Here is a 20,739-nt window from a genome sequence, read left to right on the forward strand (position 1 = left end):
TTTAACTACCAACCACCAGGGTTCCACGGGGTGTGTGTTTTTTTGGGAAAACAGGGTTTATGACTTGGCAGTGCCCCCATCTCCCTCAATAAGTATTGGCTTATTATCCCAAAGGTGCTTTTTCTTTTCAAAAGACCACTGGACTTTCTGGTTTTTCTTTTGAAGAGGTCTCGCTTCTCATCCAAGAAGCTTCTTCAGCTCTGAGCAAAGGGTGGGACATGGAAGGATTGATACTCCTTGCAGGCAGCTGGTCATTTGCATCCTTTTAGAGGGTCCTTGAGGCCACTTGGAGTTTTATCTGTGTCCTCAGGGTCCCCTGAGTGGTGAAATTGGTTCCTGTAGTCTGCAATTTTTCCTCTGGAAATCTGTTCCTACTCCCCCACCTTTCCAAGGGTCTTCATCCCAAATTGTACAGCTAAAAGTCTGTAGAGATTCTCAGTCCTCCAGGTCATGGCTGTCCCAAACCAGAAACCAGGAGCACCACTCAGGTGACCTGAGAACACAGGTAGACCTCCAGGTGGCCTCAACGACCCTCTAAAAGGATGCAAAGGACCAGCTGCCTGCAAGGAATATAGATCCTTCCATTCTCCACCATCCAGTTGGAGCTGAAGAAGCTTCTTGGATGAGAAATCAAATGTCTTCAAAGAAATACCAGAAAGTCTTGAAAAAAAACACCTTTGGGACAACCATGACGTGGGTGACTGAGAGTCTCCATAGACATATTGGCTTATTGAGTACACCAAGGGTAAGCAAGCAGTGGTTTAGTGTACAGCATGGTCCAGATGCCAGCTGGGAGGACTAATGCCTGTCCTCCTGAGAGCTACCTTTGCAAAAAAATATGAGATTACCAGGGTTGTGAAGAGTTTGGATCATGTTTCCTTGGGCTGGCCTCCAAGTAAGTCATCTGGAGTTTTGCAATCACTCTGCACTAACCCCAAGACTGCCAACTCCACCTCACACCTATTGTGTTTATCTGGAAGAGCGCCTGGAGCAAAATCACAAGCTAACAATAAAAGCCAGATCTTTATTAGTCTTTCAGAATCTGATGTTTTGCATCCCTTCCCAGCTAAAAGCAGTCGCCTCTTAGGGTAGCAGGTTTGTGTGGACTAATGTTCAATTCTCTCAGCTTTGATTTAAAGCAGGGCGGCCCAATTTTGTGGAGTTTAACTCCCAGAATTCCCCAGCCAGCATGGGAAGTCTGGGAGTTCAAGTCCATAAGTCTTAAAATTGAATGATTTGGGGGCCCTGGCAAGTTTCAAAATAAATAAACAGAAGACAACGACGTTGACAAGATTGGGCGGCCATTTGTCAGAAATGGTGTAGGGTCTCCTGCTTGGGTGGGAGGTTGGACTAGACCAATGGAAGGGATCTTGGAGGTCTCCCCTGCTCAAGCAGGAGAGCCTCAACCATTTCAGACAAGGGGCTGTTCAATCTATTCTTGAAAACCTCCAGTGATGGGGGCCCCCACAACTTCTGGAGGTGAGCTATTCCGCTGGTTAATTGTTCTCACTGTTAGGAAGTTTCTCCTCAATTCCAGGTTGCTTTTCTCCTTGATAGGTTTCCATCCATTGGTTCTTGTCTTGCCTTCTGGTGTTTAGGAGAATAGGTTGAACCCCTCTTCTTTGGGGCAGGCCTTCAAATACTGGAACAAGGGATGACCTACAAGGTCCTTTCCAGCTCTGTAATATGGGTAGACTAAGAATATGTCCTTTCAGGACAGGGATATATTGAATAAAAAGTCGGGTTTTTAGGGTGGAAGAAAATGTGAATTATTTAGGGCTTATGTTGACAAACACAAATATAAATCTGTTTAAAAACAGCCATGTTCCTCTGTGCAGGGATATTAAACAGGGATCTACAAAGATGGAGTAAATTGCATTTATCACTTCTGGGAAGAATCTCTGTAATTAAGATAAGTATTTTACCAAAAAGGGATGCGGTGATTCAGTGGCTAAGATGCGGAGCTTGTCGATCAGAAAGGTCGGCAGTTCAGCGGTTTGAATCCCTAGAGCCGTGTAACGAAATGAGCTCCCTTTACCTGTCCCAGCTTCTGCCAACCTAGCAGTTCAAAAGCACGTTAAAAAATGCAAGTAGAAAAATAGGGACCACTTTTGGTGGGAAGGTAACAGCGTTCCGTGCGCCTTCGCCGTTTAGTCATGCTGGCCACATGACCACGGAGATGTCTTCGGGCATCGCTGGCTCTTCGGCTTTGAAACAGAGATGAGCACCGCCCCCTAGAGTCAGAAATGACTAGCACATATGTGCGAGGGGAACCTTTACCTTTATTTTACCAAAGATGCTTTTTATTATTTCAGATGTTACCAATACTTGCATCTGATAATCCGTTTAAAAAATGGCAGAAGGATATTTCTAGGTTTATGTGGCAAGGGAACACCCCCCCCCCAACAAGAATTAGTTATAATTGTCAAAACTGCACCCCTCGGATTTAAAGCAAGCAGTTGTCCTTTGTAACCACAACCTGGGTCATTTGTAAGCTACAGTTTATGGCTTAGCGCCTTCGGTGAACCTGGCCAACTATGATTCATTCAGAATCATGGTTAAGCAAACCGTTGCTGAGTCACAGGCTGTGCAAAGCCACACTGCTTTGTGTTGCAAGCTGCAGACCTCCCTTAATAACAAAGAACTGATGTTTGACATCTGCAACTCATCCACCTTTTCTCTCGTGGATGAATTTTCCACGGGAAGAAAAATCATGGGAATGGAAGACCAAATCTCAGCCGCCTTGTGAAATCCCCATGAAGGAATTAAGGGCCATTGCGCAATGAAATAATTGCTTGGAAATCTTTGTGAAACTGATACAACTACAGCTGTTGTTTCACAGCTGAGAGATTTACATGCCTGTAATCCCGAAGGAAACCTAATGGGAAAAAAAAACTAAATAAAACCACAAAGCACACACTTTGAATTGCTGTGGGTTGTTGCGTTGTAAAATCCCAGTTTTTCAGGACCTTGTAAATGAAGCTTTGCATTTGACTGGCCTGCTCTTCCACTAAGGGAGTCAAGATAATTACTGTTCCAGGGTTAACTTTTATTCAGACTGCATTACTTTCATTCCGAGATAATAGCAAAGGTTGGTCTGTTTGTGAAGTTATCAGACAAGGTTGTGGACTGCAAATCAAGGACGTTCCTGGAACTTATAGGACAATATTCTGCACCTTGAAAAGTCTTTAGAAGGTGGGGCAGCAAAACCCTGATTCCTTCAAGAAGCTGCATTTCAGTCCAGAAGAACACTGAGAAGAGACAGAAATATAAATAAGGATTTGAATTACTATTAGGTCATGTAGGAAATGCTTCTACATTTTCTTAGCTGGGTTTTGGAGAAATTTTTGCTATTACTTAATTCTTAAACATAGGGAAGCAGTGGCTCAGTGACTAAGACGCTGAGCTTGTCGGTCCAAAAGGTTGGCAGTTCGGCGGTTCGAATCCCTAGTGCCGCATAACGAAGTGAGTTCAAAAGCAGGTAAAAATGCAAGTAGAAAAATAGGAACCCCCTTTGGTGTGTGTATGTATGTATGTATGTATGTATGTATGTGTATGTATGTATGTATGTATGTATGTATGTATATGTATGTGTGTATATATATATATGTATATGTATGTATGTATGTATGTATGTGTGTATGTATGTGTATATATATATATATATATATATATATATATATATATATATATATATATATATATATATATATATATATATATATATATATATATATATATATATATATATATATATATATATATATATATATATATATATAGCATTTGTGCTGATAAATAAGTAAAGGGAGACTAGTATAAATGAAACACAAATGTAACAAGGCAACATAAAAAATGGCTTTCTGCCTGGATGGCTCCTAGGGTGATCAGAAAGACAGAAAAGGGAAGCAGTATGCTCCCTCCCATATTTGGGCATACCAGGGGTTGTGACACAATACATCTCTATCTCTATCTCTCTCTATCTCTATCTCTATCTCTATCTCTATCTCTATCTATCTATCTATCTATCTATCTATCTATCATCTATCTATCATCTATCTATCATCTATCTATCTATCTATCTATCTATCTATCTATCTATCTATCTATCTATAGTATGTATGTATGTATGTACGTAAACTTTTCAGCCACACTTTCTTGTCCTTTTAGCTCTCTCTCTTTCTCACTCTATATATTTGTTATATTTTTTTTGCTTTTAAAACTTTGAATAAAATTATATGCTAAACAAAGAGTGGGTGGTGTTGATGATATTTGGCCTATTTCAAACCTATTACTCATGCGTAATAGCACAGAACACACTGAAACCAAGCATGATGTGAGTTTATCAAGCTTTGTTGTAGTCTTGTTGACATTGGAGATGTTATGTCTGTCTCCTGCTCCTGGAATTTTTAGAGATACATTTTCAAACCAGCTTTCAGCCGAGCGCTCCTTCTTCTTGGGTATCTCCTGTGCTATTTAAATCTGCCCACTGAAAAAGCCAGCTGGGTTCACCCTTCCCCCTTTATTTTCCGACGACGTCTGACTTCTTGCACAATGAGATGGTATAATTGCGGAAGGTCGCACGGGGCCATCTTGGAACAACTGAGTTATTACAGGCCCAGCTGTGTTTTGGTGCAACTGAAGACTCCAGCAAGGAGTGGCTTGACACCCTTAGAACAGACTCTGGAGCAGAGAGCAGACCTTACTCAGCAGAGTAGGCAGGAGTTCTCCCAAGTGTAACAAGGCTTTCTTGCTACGGTTTGCAGAAAATGAAGGCCTAAAGATAAAGGTAAAGGTTCCCCTCGTACATGTGTGCTAGTTGTTCCCGATTCTAGGGGGCAGTGCTCATCTCTGTTTCAAAGCCGAAGAGCCAGCGTTGTCTGAAGACGTCTCCGTGGTCACGTGGCCGGCATGACTAAATGCCAAAGGCGCACGGAACGCTGTTCCCTTCCCACCAAAGGTGGTTCCTGTTTTTGTACTTGCATTTTTATATGCTTTCGAACTGGTAGGTTGGCAGAAGCTGGGACAAGTAACGGGAGCTCACTCTGTTACGCGGCACTAGGGATTTGAACCGCTGAACTGCCAACCTTTGTGATTGACAAGCTCAGCATCTTAGCCACTGAGCCACCGTGTCGCTTAATGAAGGCCTAGCACATTGCTATTTTCTCCAATTGGTTACCTGCCTAATGTGGGACTATAGGGCTTCCATGGTGGTTAGAGGAAGTGCAGAGTGTGGAGAACAATAGATTATATAAATAGATGGATGTCAGGCATGAAAGATCAGATCCACATGGAAAGGTCCAGTTAAACCGATGTATTCCTAAAAACGTATGCACTCAGGGGTGTCAAACTGGCGGCCCAACTGGCGGATGTGTCACGCCCACCCCAGCACCGCAAATGGGAAAAACATCTCAAAACGTCACATGATGGCAACGTGACGGGGCGAGTTTGACACCCGTGAACTAACTAGTTAACACCTGCTTGAGGTTAGATAAACGTCAACAGGATTCATGGGGGGTTGGATTTAGTTCACTTGTGGCGACATAGGGATTCTAGACTGATTCCTCTCTTAACCCCACCCCTAGTTCTGCCACTCCTTCTCCTACAATGGGTATTTCTCCAAGACTTTAAAGGAAATTCATGGAGGCTGTTATGCAAACCAGTGGCACCTAACTCTTCGTTTTCTAAAATCTTTGTTCATTTTGTAGAAGTTCGCCCTCCTTCCAAGATTGAGACCTGGAGCAAATTACAATTCCCCAGAAGTGACTTCCAACATATAACTCGCTTACGTGGCACAGCAAAGAAGGGACATGACCACAAAGATAACTGGGAAGGCATACAGTGCTCCTCTAGGGAAGGAGTGAGAGACGTGAGCCCAGAGATCATCCAGGTATTCTGACAACCAGGACCGACGGACACCTATGGGAGTCAACCAAAAAAGATCCCTCAGCTTCTGAGGCAGAACTGTATCATTTCCCCCCATTTCTTTTGAGAGAACGAAACACAAAACACATTTTTTCAACCTGCTATGGGAAGAACTGAGGATAAACCCTTGGCTAAACATGTAACTGCTGTTTATAAAAGGCCGTTTTGGCCTTATTTCTAAATCTTTTCATGTAAAAAGTAGGAAACAGCCAGAGGACAAACCATTGTGAGGGAAAACGAAAACATGAGATAGGCATGAAAAGATCTTATGCCTTATACTTCATGGGCCAGTGTAGCTTTCATTACAATTAAATCAGTGTTTTTCAAATATAACAACTTTAAAACGTGTGAATTTCAACTGCCAGAATGGTGACTGGAGAATTTTGGGAGTCAAAGTCCACACGTTTTAAAGTTGTCAGGTTTGAAAAACACTGATTAAGGGAGTGGTGCCTGCCCTTCCCTACCAGCATAATAATCCTTTTTATGTTTTCACTAAACCATTTTCCTTGCAGATCCTGGAATGGTTTGTCTAAACTTTGACCAATTGAGTGCTAGAAACCAGACAGCTGGCTTACTAGATTTTCATAAATTAACAGAGTTGGAAGGGACCTTGTAGGTCATCTAATCCAACCCCCTGCCCAAGCAGGAGACCCTACACCATTTCTGACAGATGGCAGTCCAGTCTCTTCTTGAAAGCTTTCAGGGATGAAGCTCCCACAACTTCCAAAGGCAATTTCTGTTCCATTGGTTGATTGTTCTCATTGTCAGAAAATTTCCACTTATTTCCAGGTTGAATCTCTCCTTCTGTCGTTTCCATCCATCATTCCTTGTCTGGCCTTCAGGTGCTTTGGAACATAGCTTGTCCATGTGCTAAACAGTTTCATTTTCCTTATGAAAGATATTTAAGAATACTTCCTCCTTTTATAAACATGAACTTTTTGCACTTTAGAGGGGCAAAAGGTTTCTCAGTAATCTAAGGTCCAAATTCTTTTCAGTATGTAGGTATGGATTAATGGCACCTGCATATTGCTGAACCAACAACAAACTTGAATGACAGTTCATTATTGTATCTCAGTTGCATTAATATATAAACTTATATTTAGAACAGGCAACTTTTTGTCTAGCTTTCTCAAGAGGCAGCTGAAAAGTAGGCGCAGAAACAAGGCAAAGAGATGAAAAATTTATAAGCAAACATGAACTGGACAGTTTGGAAGAATATGTGTCATAAGGTTATGTAACCATTTTAGTATCTAAAATTTTTAACTACATATAGCTGGGGGACATGAGTAAGAAATACTTTGGGGTACATGCTGGTATCTGATTGGTAATTAGGGGAGAGAATACTGGGCTCAGTTGACCATGAAGTTTAATTCAACCAGAATTATTGTTATGTTCTTAAACTTTTATCCAGTTTACAGATTTACAGAGTTGGAAGGGACCTTTTAGGTCATCTAGCCCAACCCCCCTGCCCAAGCAGACCCTGCATCATTTTTGATACATGGCAGTCCAGTCGCTTCTTGAAAGCTTCCAGTGATGAAGCTCCCACAACTTCCCAAAGCAACTTCTTTCCCATGGGTTGATTGCTCTCACTGTCAGAAAATTTCTCCTTATTTTCAGGTTGAATCTCTACTTTCATCCATTATTCCTTGTCTGGCCTTCAAGCGCTTTGGAAAATAGTTTGACCCCCTCCTCTCTGTGGCACTCAAATATTGGAAGACTGCTTCCTGTCTCCCCTGGCCCTTCTCTTCCCTAGACTAGCCATGTCCAGTTCCTGTAACCATTCATCAAATATTTTAGCCTCCAATCCCCTAGTCATCTTGCTCTCTGCACTTTTTCTCGAGTCTCAACATCTTTTTTATAGGGTGGTGACCAAAACTGCATGCAGTATTCTAGGTGTGGTCTTACTAAAGCTTTATATAGTGTTATTAGTAACTCACTTGATCTTGATTGTATCCCTCTGTTAATGCAACTTAGGATTGCATTGCCTTTTTTGGCTGCTGCTACACACTGCTGGCTCATATTTAACTGGTTGTCCACTAAGACTCCAAGATACCTCTCACACAGTCACTGCTATTAAGCCTGGTTTCACCCAGTCTACATGTGTACTTTTGGGTTTTTCTTGCCTAAGTGTAAGACTTTACTTTTCTCTACGTTGAATTTCATTTTTTTAGACAGGGCCCAGTGTTCAAGTCTGTCAAGATCCATCTGGATCTTGAGCCTATCATCTAGGGTGTTGGCTCTTCCTGCCAGTTTAGTATCACTTTGTGACTCTAGGCATCCTGAGCTAGAGAAGACCTTTCCCTCCATGTGAGGCCATTCCACCCAACTACCGTGTGGCACTTTTAAAAACGTACGTCGGATCGTTTGTCCAAGACTTCCAGTCTTTGGCCCTCGGGTCTCCCGAAGGGTCACAGAGGGTTGCTTCAGATGCTTTTCAGGTCTGCGTCTTCTAAGCCTGTTGTGGATCGTGATGATGGGCAACCTAAGCCTGTGAACGCCCCAGACACAGACTGGAGACGTGGCCATCGAGAGCACCTGGAAGCAGACTATCTCCTGCCACATGACATCCATGCTCAGATGCAGGTCAGGTCAGTTAGAGCTGCCTCATGGACACACCCATGCATGCACACCCGCTACGGTGCAAATTTGGGAAAACACTGGATCACCGGGAAGGTCATTCGAAGTCAATCAAAAGTGTAGAACCAAAACAGTTCCCTAATGGTCAGAAACCAGAAGGGCCTCCGCAGTCCCTAAGCAATAAACCAATATTCTGGGGACTAATCACGGACCCAACGTGCCGTTTATAATCCTTCTAGGGGGCTCCTCTCAACAAGCTGCAGATCCAAACCAAGGGGTGCCCAGAGGAGTTCATCTGCTTGCATACATGGAACCTGGCAGCCTTTATGATGTCACTTAAGCCTCGGTAACACAACCTTCCTCCACTCAGTGTCTTTCAGACAGGTTTGGACCGTAACATTCCAGGCAGAGTTTCAAGTGGGGAAGAGGGTCTTTCGCATTCACAGGATCAAGCTATCATGGAGGTGCGTGTGTGCGCAGAGACATGGGCGGCAGGGGTGGCAGTGTTGCCTGTCAAATATCTTTGCTATGTCTGAAGGAATTGTTGGGAGTATACTCCTAGTGTTGGGCAGGCAATATCTATCTATCTACAATGACAAAAGGTTGTTGTTACTTTAAATGAGTGGATGTACTTAAGAGATGTAATTATCTTTGCTATAAGAGGAAGTCAAGAGAGCTCATTCTCTCTCTCTGCTTGATGATTTGATCACTGGAACGTGAACTGCGATTGTAAGCAATTGTTTGTTCTTTGAATTGTGTTTGGACTAATATCTACCATCTACTATCACTGCTTGTGAAGCAACTTTAGTAGTAAAGCTACTTAATTTTACTAGCAGTGTCTGTAACTCTATTCGTGTGTTTCTACTAGCAATGTTTTCCTCTCCGGCTGCACATTCCGCTGTGCTACTTTCTGTCTCCCAATGGAGATACCCCCTAACAGGAATGCTTTTAATCATGGAAATATACCATGGTGTAGGCAGGAGAGGAACAGGCAGAGCCCGAGGGTGGAGTCAAACAAGCCATCAGCCTAAAACTGTGATGGCGAACCTATGGCACCTGTGCCAGAGGATGGCACGGAGAGCCCTCTCAGTGGGCACCCATGCCATTGCGAGCTGCTTTTCTGTTTTTCGGAGCGCTGGAAAATGGCCTGAAAATGCCCCCAAAACAGCCTGAAAATGACTCGAAAAACAGCCTGAAAACGGCCTGAAAACAGCCCAGAAAACTGCCTGAAAACCACCCAATGGACAGACGTGTGCATGCTGGCCAGATGTTCTTTGGGTTTCCGGTGCTCCGGCACTCACTCATATACACACATGCACACAAATTCCAGTTTGGGCACTCGGTGATGAAAAGTTTCGCCATCACTGGCCTAGAATCATTACGTTCCCATAAGTGGTCTGAGTTTAACTTCTTGGGTTCTGCTGAGCCTCATCGAGTGCCAATTTAGAGTTGACCATTCATTGACTTCGTGTGTCTGAAAAGGCATGATGTGTGGTCCCGATCCTTCATGCCTGAGGGCAGAGGTGGCATTCTATCGGTTCAGACCGCTTCACCCAAACCGTTAGTGGAAATTGCAGGGGGTCCTGGCCACCTACCCATCCCGGCTCTACGACTTCCCATTTAGGCCCTTTTTTCCGCCAAAAGCACGGAAGGCTGAGCGCGCGCTGACATTTGTGAACTGGTAGGGAAGGTAAGTGAATACCAACCCTGCCTGATGGATGATCTGGGATGGCTTTGGAAAGCCCTCCTTTATTCACTAAGATTTGGAGCTTTTTTTGTGGTGGAATATGTTATACAACCCTTGCCTGTCCAAAATCCTCCCCCCCTCTCTCTCAGCATGATGCAAAGCTCCCTTAGTTTTCTTCCCATTGGTCTTCGTTGTGTACAAGTCGTGATTCTTACATCCTGTTTTGAATTTTACTGGCCTGGGCTCTTTGGGGTACACTTTGGATTGGCAACCATTCTGTAATCTTGGGAAAGAATGCCCTTGGAACGATGAAGTGAAATAAAATAATAAACCAGGCTCTTCTGAATAATTCCTAGGTTGCATTTGGAAACCTTAAAATCTACGGGAGAAGCTTCATTCCACACGGGGTAATTAATTATTATCAGTATTAATGCTGACTCAGTCCGCTGAAAAGACTTTGCTCTGGGGCATTTGTCATGAAAAACAAGGGGAGAAAGTACAGATCTTCAGGAGATAAACATTCTTTAATTACATGGCTGTATTCTCCAGCTATATTCATGCCTGTGTCGAGCAAATGATATGCAAATGCTGAATATATGGTTGGGTTAACATCTGAAGGACCCGCCTGTACCAGATTTTACCTAACAGGATTGAGGACAAGAGTGGCTAAATTAGGCTAAATTTCCTTAACGGAATTTGGGGACAAGAGTGGCTAAAAGAGAGAGAAACAATCTCCCTTTAGACAGTTGCTAGAAGCAAAATGAAGTTTACTGGTAGCTTAACCACTTCAGATATGAATATGCCTACTAGTAGAGATGAATTCAGCATATTATAAAGCAGAGACATCACCCTGCCAACAAAAGTACATATAGTCAAGGCTATGGTTTTCCCAGTTGCAATGGATGGCTGTGAAGGTTGGACCATAAGGAAGGCTGAGCACCAAATAATTGAGGCCTTTGAACTCTGGTGCTGGAGAAGACTCCTGCAAGTCCCTTGTACTGCAAGGCGATCAAACCAGTCAGTCCTAGAGGAGATCAACCCTGACTGCTCTTTAGAAGATCCTTCAGATCCTGAAGATGAACTCAAATACTTTAGCCACCTAATGAGAAGGAAGGACTCCCTGGAGAAGAGCCTCATGCTGGGAACGATTGGGGGCAAAAGAAGGGGAAGAGAGAGAATGAGGTGGCTGGATGGAGTCACCAAAGCAATAGGCATGAGCTTAAATGGACTCTGGGGGATGGTACAGGACAGGAAGGCCTGGAGGAACGTTGTCCATGGAGTTGCGATGGGTCGGACATGACTTTGCAACTAACAACAATAGGGATGAATTAAAGAGTAGCAGCAAACAATTTGTTCAACTGAACAGCCTCTTAATTTGACAGATGACAATTCTGATCGGTCCCTTCCTACAAGGCTGTTTATAGCCCAATGTCAAACCAAGGCTGGATCTAGTAAAGGATAAGTCTATGGTTCACTTTGAGGCATGTTGACTAGATGTTTTGGCCTCCTACATATTATCTGGCTTTCAGGAGATCTCTGTAGCTTCCTCGAAATGTAGCAAATTCTGAACCATTAAAATCTCTGCTCAGGTACTGTGTACCCCCCAAATGAAAATTTTCCTCTCCTTAGTAGGAGGTGCTGCTGGTGGCGCTTTTCTCTTCTTTTGATATCAGTGGAATCCATCAATCAAAACAGAGCTGGAAGGTACCTTTGGAGGTCTTCTAGTCCAACCTCCTGCTCAAGCAGGAGAGCCTATACAATTTGTGTCTGTCTCAATTTCTTCTTCAGAACCTCCCCCAAGGAAGCATCGTGAGAAAAGTGATGGGGGAAGAAAGTGCCCATTTCAAATCCTCCCTCCCACTAGCTAAAAATGCAAAGCCGAACATAGGAATTCATGCAGCTAATGTTGTCCTGGCTCTAGGAAATCCCGCACAAAGTTTGCAAGAGAAGATATATTTAGAGCCGCAGTGGCGCAGTGGTTAGAAGGCAGTACTGCAGGCTACTTCTGCTGACTGCCGGCTGCCTGCAATTTGGCAGTTTGAATCTCACCAGGCTCAAGGTTGACTCATTCTCCCATCCTTCCGAGGTGGGTCAAATGAGGACCCAGATTGTTGGGGGGCAATAGGCTGACTCTGTAAACCGCTTAGAGAGGGCTGCAAAGCACTGTAAAGCGGTATATAAGTCTAAGTGCTATTGCAGGTTAACTCTGCCCATAGTCAGGAGTTTGATCCTGACTGGCTCAAGGTTGACTCAGCCTTCCATCCTTCCAAGGTGGGTAAAATGAGCTTAGAGACGGCTGTAAAAGCACTGTGAAGCGGTATACACAAGTGTAAGTGCTATTGCTATATTGCTGTTCCTTAATTCCAAAAGGCGATCCTAACAAAACCCACAGTTGACATCTATAAAGCACTATCCCATTGCAACCTTCTGCAGAGCCTTCGCGTTGTTCCTTATGCAGCAAAACACCGTTGGCAAAAAATACAAGGGTAACGGGAGTTTATTTTACGATGATAAATGTACAATATTGCGGTGGGCCGGGCAGGGAAGGACCCTCGTTTGTGTGTTTGCAGCAGAAGCCAAAGATGGTGTCATCTGGACTTAGTAGTCCGTCTGCTCCGTCTCACAGCCCAAGACTTCCATCCTCAGGGCAATATGTTTGTTCCACTTGAGTGGGTGTATCCTCAAATATTTGGCAAAGAATGGGACATCCAGAAAGTTCATCGTGGGATGGAAATAATCCTGATTTCCCTGGAAAACCTGAAAAACAAGAGGATCGTAACCGGGGGTGGGTTGCTACAGGTTCGCCTGGGTTTGGGAGAACCCGTAGCTAACGTTATAGGCGGTTCGGAGAACCTCCAAATCCCACCCCTGGCTGGCCCTGCCCACACCGCCCTGCCCGTCACACACCACCCCTTCCCGGAGTCTCCACGCAGCCCGTTTTCGATGTGAGGTAATCCAGGGCCCGCATGGAGGCTCGGGGAGGGCGGAAAAACAGGCCTCCTGGAAGTTCTGGAAGTCTGGAAATGGGCCTTCGGAGGGTCTTTGAAGCCTGGGGGATGCAGTTTTCGCTCTCCCAGAGGCTCCAGGAAAGCCTCCAGGGCCTGGGGAAGATGAAAGTGCCCCTCCCGCCATGGTGCAAGAGGCCAACTAGGTCATGCCCACCATAGCCAAACCCGACCAACAGCCAGGCAGAAAACCTGTTGCTGAAATTTTTGAAGCCCACCCCTGATCGTAACAGTCGCTTTTCTCAGACCTTTTCACCGATAAGCCAAAAAATGACCCCACTGATAGTCCTCAACTTACAACCGTTCAAAGTGTACAATGGCACGGAGAAAAAGTGGCTTATGATCGCTTTTTCACACTTACGACCGATGTAGCATCCCCACGGTCACGTGATCCAAATCCAGATTCTTGGCAACTGGTTCCTGTTTATGACGGTGGCCTATGCAATGCCCTGGGGTCAGGTGCTCCGCTTTTGCGACCGTCTTACATGCAAAATCAATGGGGAAGCCAGATTCACTTAACCCCCCCCCCCCGAGTTACGAACGGAGCAACTGCAGTGATTCACTGAACAACTGTGGCAAGAAAGGTTGTAAAATGGGGAAACAGTCCCTTATAGCAACGGTCTCCCTTAGCCACAGAACGTTTGGGCTCAAATTTGGTCGTACGTCGAGGACTACCTGTATGACTGGCTCGGGAATTCTGGGGATTGAAGTCCACACATCTTAAAGTTGCCAAGGTTGGAAAACATTGGTTAGTATATAAGGAGAGCAATCCCCAACGAAGGAACATTTAACGCTACTGAAACAAAAGACGCAAAAGTCCGGCACAGCTCACTTAACAAATGTTTCACTCGGCAACATACATTTTGGACTCAATAAGATGAGGACTCCCTTTAGGCCAAAACGGTACTGACCTGTTTCTCCCCATGTTGCAGGACCAATGTCCAGTTTTGGCCATCCATGCTGGTGGAAAGGCTGAACTCCTTTACGAACATATGAGTGAAGACAGATTTGGCACCTTGAGTTATTAATCCTGTCACCCGTACAACCTTCTTAAAGTTCACCTGAAGCCATTCAGCTGTGCTGTCAACCTGGGGGAGGAGACGGAAATTACATTCTTGCCCCATCCTTGGAAAACAAAAACACTTCAGCCATAAAAAAAGGCTGAGCGCCAAAGAATTGAGGCCCTTGAACTCTGGTGCTGGAGAAGACTCCTGCAAGTCCCTTGGACTGCAAGGTGATCCAACTGGTCAATCCTAGAGGAGATCAACCCTGACTGCTCTTTAGAAGGCCAGATCCTGAAGAGGAAACTCAAATACTTTGGCCACCTAATGAGCAGGAAGGACTCCCTGGAGAAGAGCCTCATGCTGGGAAAGATAGAGGGCAAAAGAAGAAGGGGACGGCAGAGAATGAGGTGGCTGGACGGAGTCACCAAAGCAGTCGGCGTGACCTTAAATGGACTCTGGGGGATGGTAGAGGATAGGAAGGCCTGGAGGAACGTTGTCCATGGGGTCGCGATGGGTCGGACATGACTTCGCAACTAACAGCAACAACAAGACCATGATGTATACTGGCTGAGGACTTAATGGTGGTTTATTCAAACAGTTATAGTGAAGCAAAGCACGACTTCACAACTAACAACAACACGGATGAATTAAAGAGAAGCAGTAAACCATTTGTTCAACTGAACAGCCTCTTGATTTGACAGATGACAATTCTGATCGGTCCCAACTTACAAGACTGTAGCCCAACATCAAACCAAGTCTGGGTCTAGTAAAGAATAAGTCTACTTCTAGCCTCGGAGTCTTCTTTCGTTGGGGGTGTTACTTGGAATCCTGACACTAAAGACCTTCAATTTACCTTTGGTCTCCATGCATTGATTCTTCCTTTCAAATTGAGCCGGGCCAGAAAGGGGGACCAAGTAACAAATGCGTTCTCAACCCAAGAGGAGGCAGTGATCTGTTCATTAAGAATGAAGTTGCTCTCCATTCCTAGTGGCATGGAGCAACCTAAAGGGAAAGAAAATAGACAATCCTAGTAACCCTCATTTAGAACATAGAATCATAGCACTGGAGGGCACCTTGGAGGTCTTCTAGTCCAAGACCTGCTCAAGGAAGAAGACCTTAATACCAGGGGTGTCAAACTCGATTACATTGAGGCAGGGATGGGTTCCTGTACAGGTTGGTACCGGTTCGCCTTGCTCGCTCGCTCACCGCATGTTGCTCGCGCATGTGGAGTTGACTGTAAATTGTTCTGCACATGCGCAGAAAATGCCGGCAATGGCAGAAGAGACCGGGGAACTGGTTCAGGGGTGTGGGCAGCCTGGGTCGCTGCTGGTTCTGCGACTCAGGTCAAATCACTGCTACCGGTTCGGCCGAACCAGGAGCAACCCATCTCTGCATTGAAGGCTGCATCAGGGTTGTGTTTGACCTCAAGGATCCGGGTGGGCGCAGCCAGGATGGGCGTGGCCAGCTTGACGTCACTTGTGTTGGGAGCGCCTGTGGTGGCCTGAGCACTTTGCCAAAGAAAACAGACTCCTGAGCTCCGTTTTAGGCTGAGACGGCTTCCTGCAATTCTCTACCAGCGAAAACGGAGCTCTGGAGGACCCGCCGGCGGCCCTCCCGAGCTCTGTTTTTGCTGGCAGAGGCATCACAGGCCAGCCCTTCGCTGTTTCCAGGGTGGCCTGGATCTAAGCACCCTGCGAGCCGGATCCAGCCCCTGGGCCTTGAGTTTGACACCCCTGCCTTATACCATTTGTGGTCAAATGGTTGTCCATTTAGCTTCAGTAGCCTCTTTCCTCTACCTCTATCCCTTGTGCCAGATCTTCATTCCTTGAATGGCATTCCCCTGTGTGCATTGCAGACCAAACACCAGCTGCGTCTGATCAACACATCATAACCCTTGTTGCCTTCATCGTGGGGGACAAGTCTGCCTGGCAGTGATTTTTAAAATCATACTATTTTTTACCCCTTAAAGAGTTAGTCATTTACCTTGTTATTAACTACGCATTTGTTTGCTCAGCAGTTAACACATGGACCTTTCTCCCAAGTACATTTGTACTGTACTAGAGCCAGTGAGATGGAGTGATTAAGAGGTTGAACCTGGACTTAACTTGAAGTCCAACCTTAGCCACAGACGATCCCTGGAGACTTAGGGCCTCTCTTTCTCTCTTAGTCTAATCAACCTCAAGGTTGACTCAGCCTTCCATCCTTACCAAAGTGGGTAAAATGAGGACCCAGATTGTTGGGGACAATATGCTGACTCTGTAAACCATTTAGAGAGGGCTGTAAAGCACCGTGAAGCGCTATATAAGTCTAAGGGCTGTTTCTATTGCTTTGGTGAAAAATGGGGAAAGAAAGTACTAAGTAGGCTGCCTTTTGCTCCTACAGGAAAAGTAGCTACTAATTCATTAGCTAATCTAATGAATACAAGAATTACAAACAACAGGATTGCAGACTATATTGGTTAGGTAGAAACATCTCAGTATTTTAAGCAGCTTTGGTACCTGTATGTCTCTGTCCAGGTGAGAAAATGCCTGGTATGGACCTTAAAAGTTCTCATTGGGATGGGAATGATATTCCTTAAGGAAGACTAATCCATGAGAGGCAATATGTTCATTCCAGGGGTTTCAAACTCAAGGCCCGCGGGCTGGATCTGGTGCTTTGATTTGGCCCGCGGAGCTAACCTGGGAACAGCAAAGCACCAGCCCAAGGTGCCACTGCCAGTGAAAACGGAGCTTGGGAGGCCGTGCGCATTTTCCCTGGCAGACAGTTGCTGTCATAGCCAAAAACGAAGCTTGAGAGCCTGTTTTCACCGACAGAGCACTTGGGCCTCCCCATCTGCCCCCGGTACGAGGGATGTCGAGCTGGCCACGCCCCAGCTCAGCCCCACTGCCTCAACCACCCCACCATCCTATGAATGGAAAAAAGAAGGAAAGGTCTCGTTCCCTACTGTTCAGGTCACAGCCTAGCAGCTCCATCCTCAAGGTGTTGCGAAAGTTGAAGTGCGTTGGGTGGAGGCGGAGATAACGGGATACAATGGGAGGGTCGAAGGCATTGTCTTTCACGCTCACTCCATCCACGTTTCCAAAGAATGTCTGCAGGCAAGAAGAGAAAAGCAGCTCTGTTTACATCGGGGGAGTACAAAGAAGGACAAGAGGAGCGGTGCGGCGGCCTAGAGGTGGAGCTCTCACCTCACAATCAGGAGGCTGTGAGTTCGATCCTAGGTAGAGGCAGATATCTCTCTCTCTGGGAACACTGAGAATATATCTGCTGAACAAATCTCCGCATTGGCGTCAGGAAGGGCATCCGGCCAGTAAGCACTCTGCTAGCTCCATTCACTTGCCCAGACTCTACCCCGCAAGGGATTATGGGTTCGTTAAACGAAGATGGTGAGGATGATGCAAAGGAGGACAAGAGCTTTTATTAGGGGCTGTGCGTGAAATCCACAACTTGGGATTTGACAGCAATTTATCTGTCAGCAGAAGTGGAAGAGTGAGGAACTGCTGGTTTGCATCAGAGCCGGTTTGGTGTAGTGTTTAAGTCAAGGTTTGAAACTGGCATATCGTGACATTTGGTCCTGCCGTGGGCCCGGAGGCTAACTGGTGTAAGAGATGACCAGGCTGAGCCCAAGGATGGGATCAAACACATCATCAGTTTGGATTCACTTTGTATTCGCAAGAGATCTCCCTCCAACTCCCTTGTCTCGATTCCATTGACTCTTATCCAGGGATGAGCTGCTATGGGTTCACCCAGGTTTGGGAGAATCTGTAGCTAACGTTACAGCCGGTTCGGAGAACCTCCAAATGCCACCCTGCCCGTCCCCTCCCAGGAGTCTCCACGTGGTCCATTTTGGATGCAAGGTAAGTGAAGGGGCCTGCACAGAGGCTCAGGAGGGAGGAAAATGGGCCTCCCAGAAGTTCTGGAAGGCCAGAAACGGACTTGTTTCCGGCTACTCTGGAGGGACTCCGGAACCTGGGGGAAGCAGTTTTCGCCCTCTCAGAGGCTCGAGGAAAGCCGCTGGAGCCCAGGGAAGGCAAAAACAGCCCCACCACCATTTTGCAGGAGGCTGATTAGGCCACTTCTTCCAGCCCTAGGAAGGAGACCAACCACTTCTGAGAAACCTTGCCAAGAAAATTGAAGGGACTTCTCCAGGCAGAACTGGGCGTGATTGAAGAAGAAATGGATGTGATTGAACAACAGCAATAATAAAAATCATCTCTGGTTTGCATACAGCCCAGCCTAGATTCAGTCCTCAACATCTCCAGGATGGACTCTCAAAAATAACGATTATGCCTATACCCACATACCCGTATGGCACAGGGAAACATCACAGCCTAGTTTGAATGTATATATATATACATGGCGGAGCTGGGGGGGAAGAATCACGGCTGGCATAAGCAACAAAGCTGTTACAGAAGCTAATAGTCTTTAAAAAGATAAAGCACTGCCACCTCCTGTTGGACATTGATGTATGCATCCCATCTATCAGCATGTATAATCTGAGACATTAAAAAAAACCTCTGAAATCCTGTGCCAAGCAAGTCCCCAGTTCTGCATTAACAAACACTGGGTTGTTTTCAGCCGTGTGCCAAATAGTCGAATCGCTATGTTATATTCTTGATTTGTTCTCCTTTTGTGGCGGTTAAGAACGACGGGAACATAGCCATTCTCGCATTCTTTCTCAGGCACAAATAATCCTCTGTTTAGCCCCCTTTTTTTCCCTACGCCAACTATAATGTTTTTAGTTTGAGGCTGCTTCTCAGATTGAGGAATTATCTGGCAGCTGCAATATCAGATTTAATGGAGCCTTTTCCATCCCGGATGTATTAAATTCATTGTTTTTATTGCGGTCATCAGGAGTTAATTAAAAGGGAAAACCAGCTCTCAACACTGCAGCAGAGGTGGGATTCAGCCGGTTCTAACCAGTTCTGGAGAACCAGTAGCGGAAAATGTGAGTAGTTCAGAGAACCGGCAAATACCAACTCTGGCTGGCCCCGCCCGCATCTATTCACTGCTTCCCGAGTCCCAGCTGATCGGCTGGGTCTTCTTTTGTTGCCCTGCACAGGAGAATGGAGCTGGAAAGCAGGTTAGTCAAGTGGGTAAGGAGTGGAGATTTTGCAGTATCCTTCCCCCAGGAGTGGGGAGGGAAATAGAGATTTTTGCAGTATCTTTCCCCTGCCGTGCTCACCCTGCCCACCAAGGCACCTCATGCCCACCAAGCCACACCCATAGAACTGGTAGTAAAAATGTTTGAATCCCACCACTGCTCTGCAGGTGGCAATTTTAAAGATTTGCAGCCTCAATGTGTCTGAAGAGTACTGCTGCATTTATTTAGGGGTTGACTCGCTTAAGCATACCTTCTAGCATGAAAGGATGGTTTGCATTCTCAATTGTATTGCTACATTTTTTCAAACAGTCTTTCTGTTTTTCTGATTACAGGAGAATCACTGGGGGAAAAATAATTACCATTTGAGAACTGGTAGAATTGCCTTGATAACTCTTCCAATTCTCTCCATCCAGACTATAGAAGATGACAAACTGGGAGATGTAATAGTTGGAGAATTTCTGCCGAGCTCCTTGAGTCTTTATTCCATGGATGATCTTGGGTTGGAGCAAGTCCACCTGGAGAAGAAGGACACTCTTTTCTTTTAGAAAACAAAGTTCAACTTCCAGGTGTTTTGGGATTGCATCTCCCAGAGTTCCAAACTCAACATAGCCATCATGGACTCGAAACACATTGAAAAAAGCTGCCATGTAGACTATCCATATTGGCAGATGGAACAAAATGGACCACAGCTAAATATACCAATGGCCTAACCTAGTAAGGGACGTGGTGGCTCAGTGGCTAAGACGCTGAGCTTGTCAATCAGAAAGGTCGGGAGTTTGGCGATTCGAATCCCTAGGGTCGCGTAATGGAGTGAGCTCCCGTGACTTGCCCCAGCTTCTGCCAACCTAGCAGTTCGAAAGCACGTAAAAATGCAAGTAGAAAAATAGGGACCACCTTTGATGGGAAGGTAACAGCGTTCCGTGCGCCTTCACCGTTTAGTCATGCCAGCCACATGACTACAGAGATGTCTTCAGACAGTGCTGGCTCTTCAGCTTTGAAACGGAGTTGAGCATCGCCCCCTAGATTTTGGAATGACTAGCTCATATGTGCGAGGGGAACCTTTACTTTTAACTTAGTAAAAAATAAGGGGTCCTTGGTACTCCCTGAGCTTGCTTGTTTTCTTGAAGACGTTTCATTACCCAAACTAGGTAACGTCATCAGTGCTCCCTCGGCCAGCACGGATGATGTTACCTAGTTGGGTAAGGAAACGTCTGCAAGGGCCAAGGACCCCTCATGTCAACCCTGAAGCTACAAATATTCTCCTTTATTACTAGTAAACAGTAGCTACCTGTGTTCACAAAGCAAAAGAGAAAAGTAAGACTGATCATGGCATCTTTTCTGTCTCGAAGGATGAGAAACCCAACAGAATGCATAGGGAAGGGAATGGTGCAGACGGGTGGGGGGAGGGAGTTGGAACCGGTTCTAAACGGCACGGTAGAT

The 20,739-nt window shown here is 45.5% G+C and overlaps 1 protein-coding gene across 1 annotated transcript in view; it reads right to left on the bottom strand.

Annotated features, from left to right (window-relative positions):
• Window positions 1-11,004: 11,004 nt before the first annotated feature.
• Window positions 11,005-20,739, bottom strand: part of F8 (coagulation factor VIII) — a 45,443-nt gene continuing 35,708 nt past the window's right edge. The window contains exons 22-26 of the mRNA XM_081964386.1: window positions 19,659-19,814; window positions 17,143-17,287; window positions 15,052-15,200; window positions 14,106-14,282; window positions 11,005-12,946 (exon numbers count right to left, since the gene is read on the bottom strand). Of these exons, the coding sequence (XP_081820512.1) occupies window positions 12,788-12,946; window positions 14,106-14,282; window positions 15,052-15,200; window positions 17,143-17,287; window positions 19,659-19,814 (786 nt within the window). The 3' untranslated portion in view covers window positions 11,005-12,787. The remainder of the gene's footprint in view (window positions 12,947-14,105; window positions 14,283-15,051; window positions 15,201-17,142; window positions 17,288-19,658; window positions 19,815-20,739) is intronic.

This window comes from Natrix helvetica (assembly GCF_964273705.1).
Source record: "Natrix helvetica genome assembly, chromosome: 11".
NCBI lineage: Eukaryota > Metazoa > Chordata > Lepidosauria > Squamata > Natricidae > Natrix > Natrix helvetica.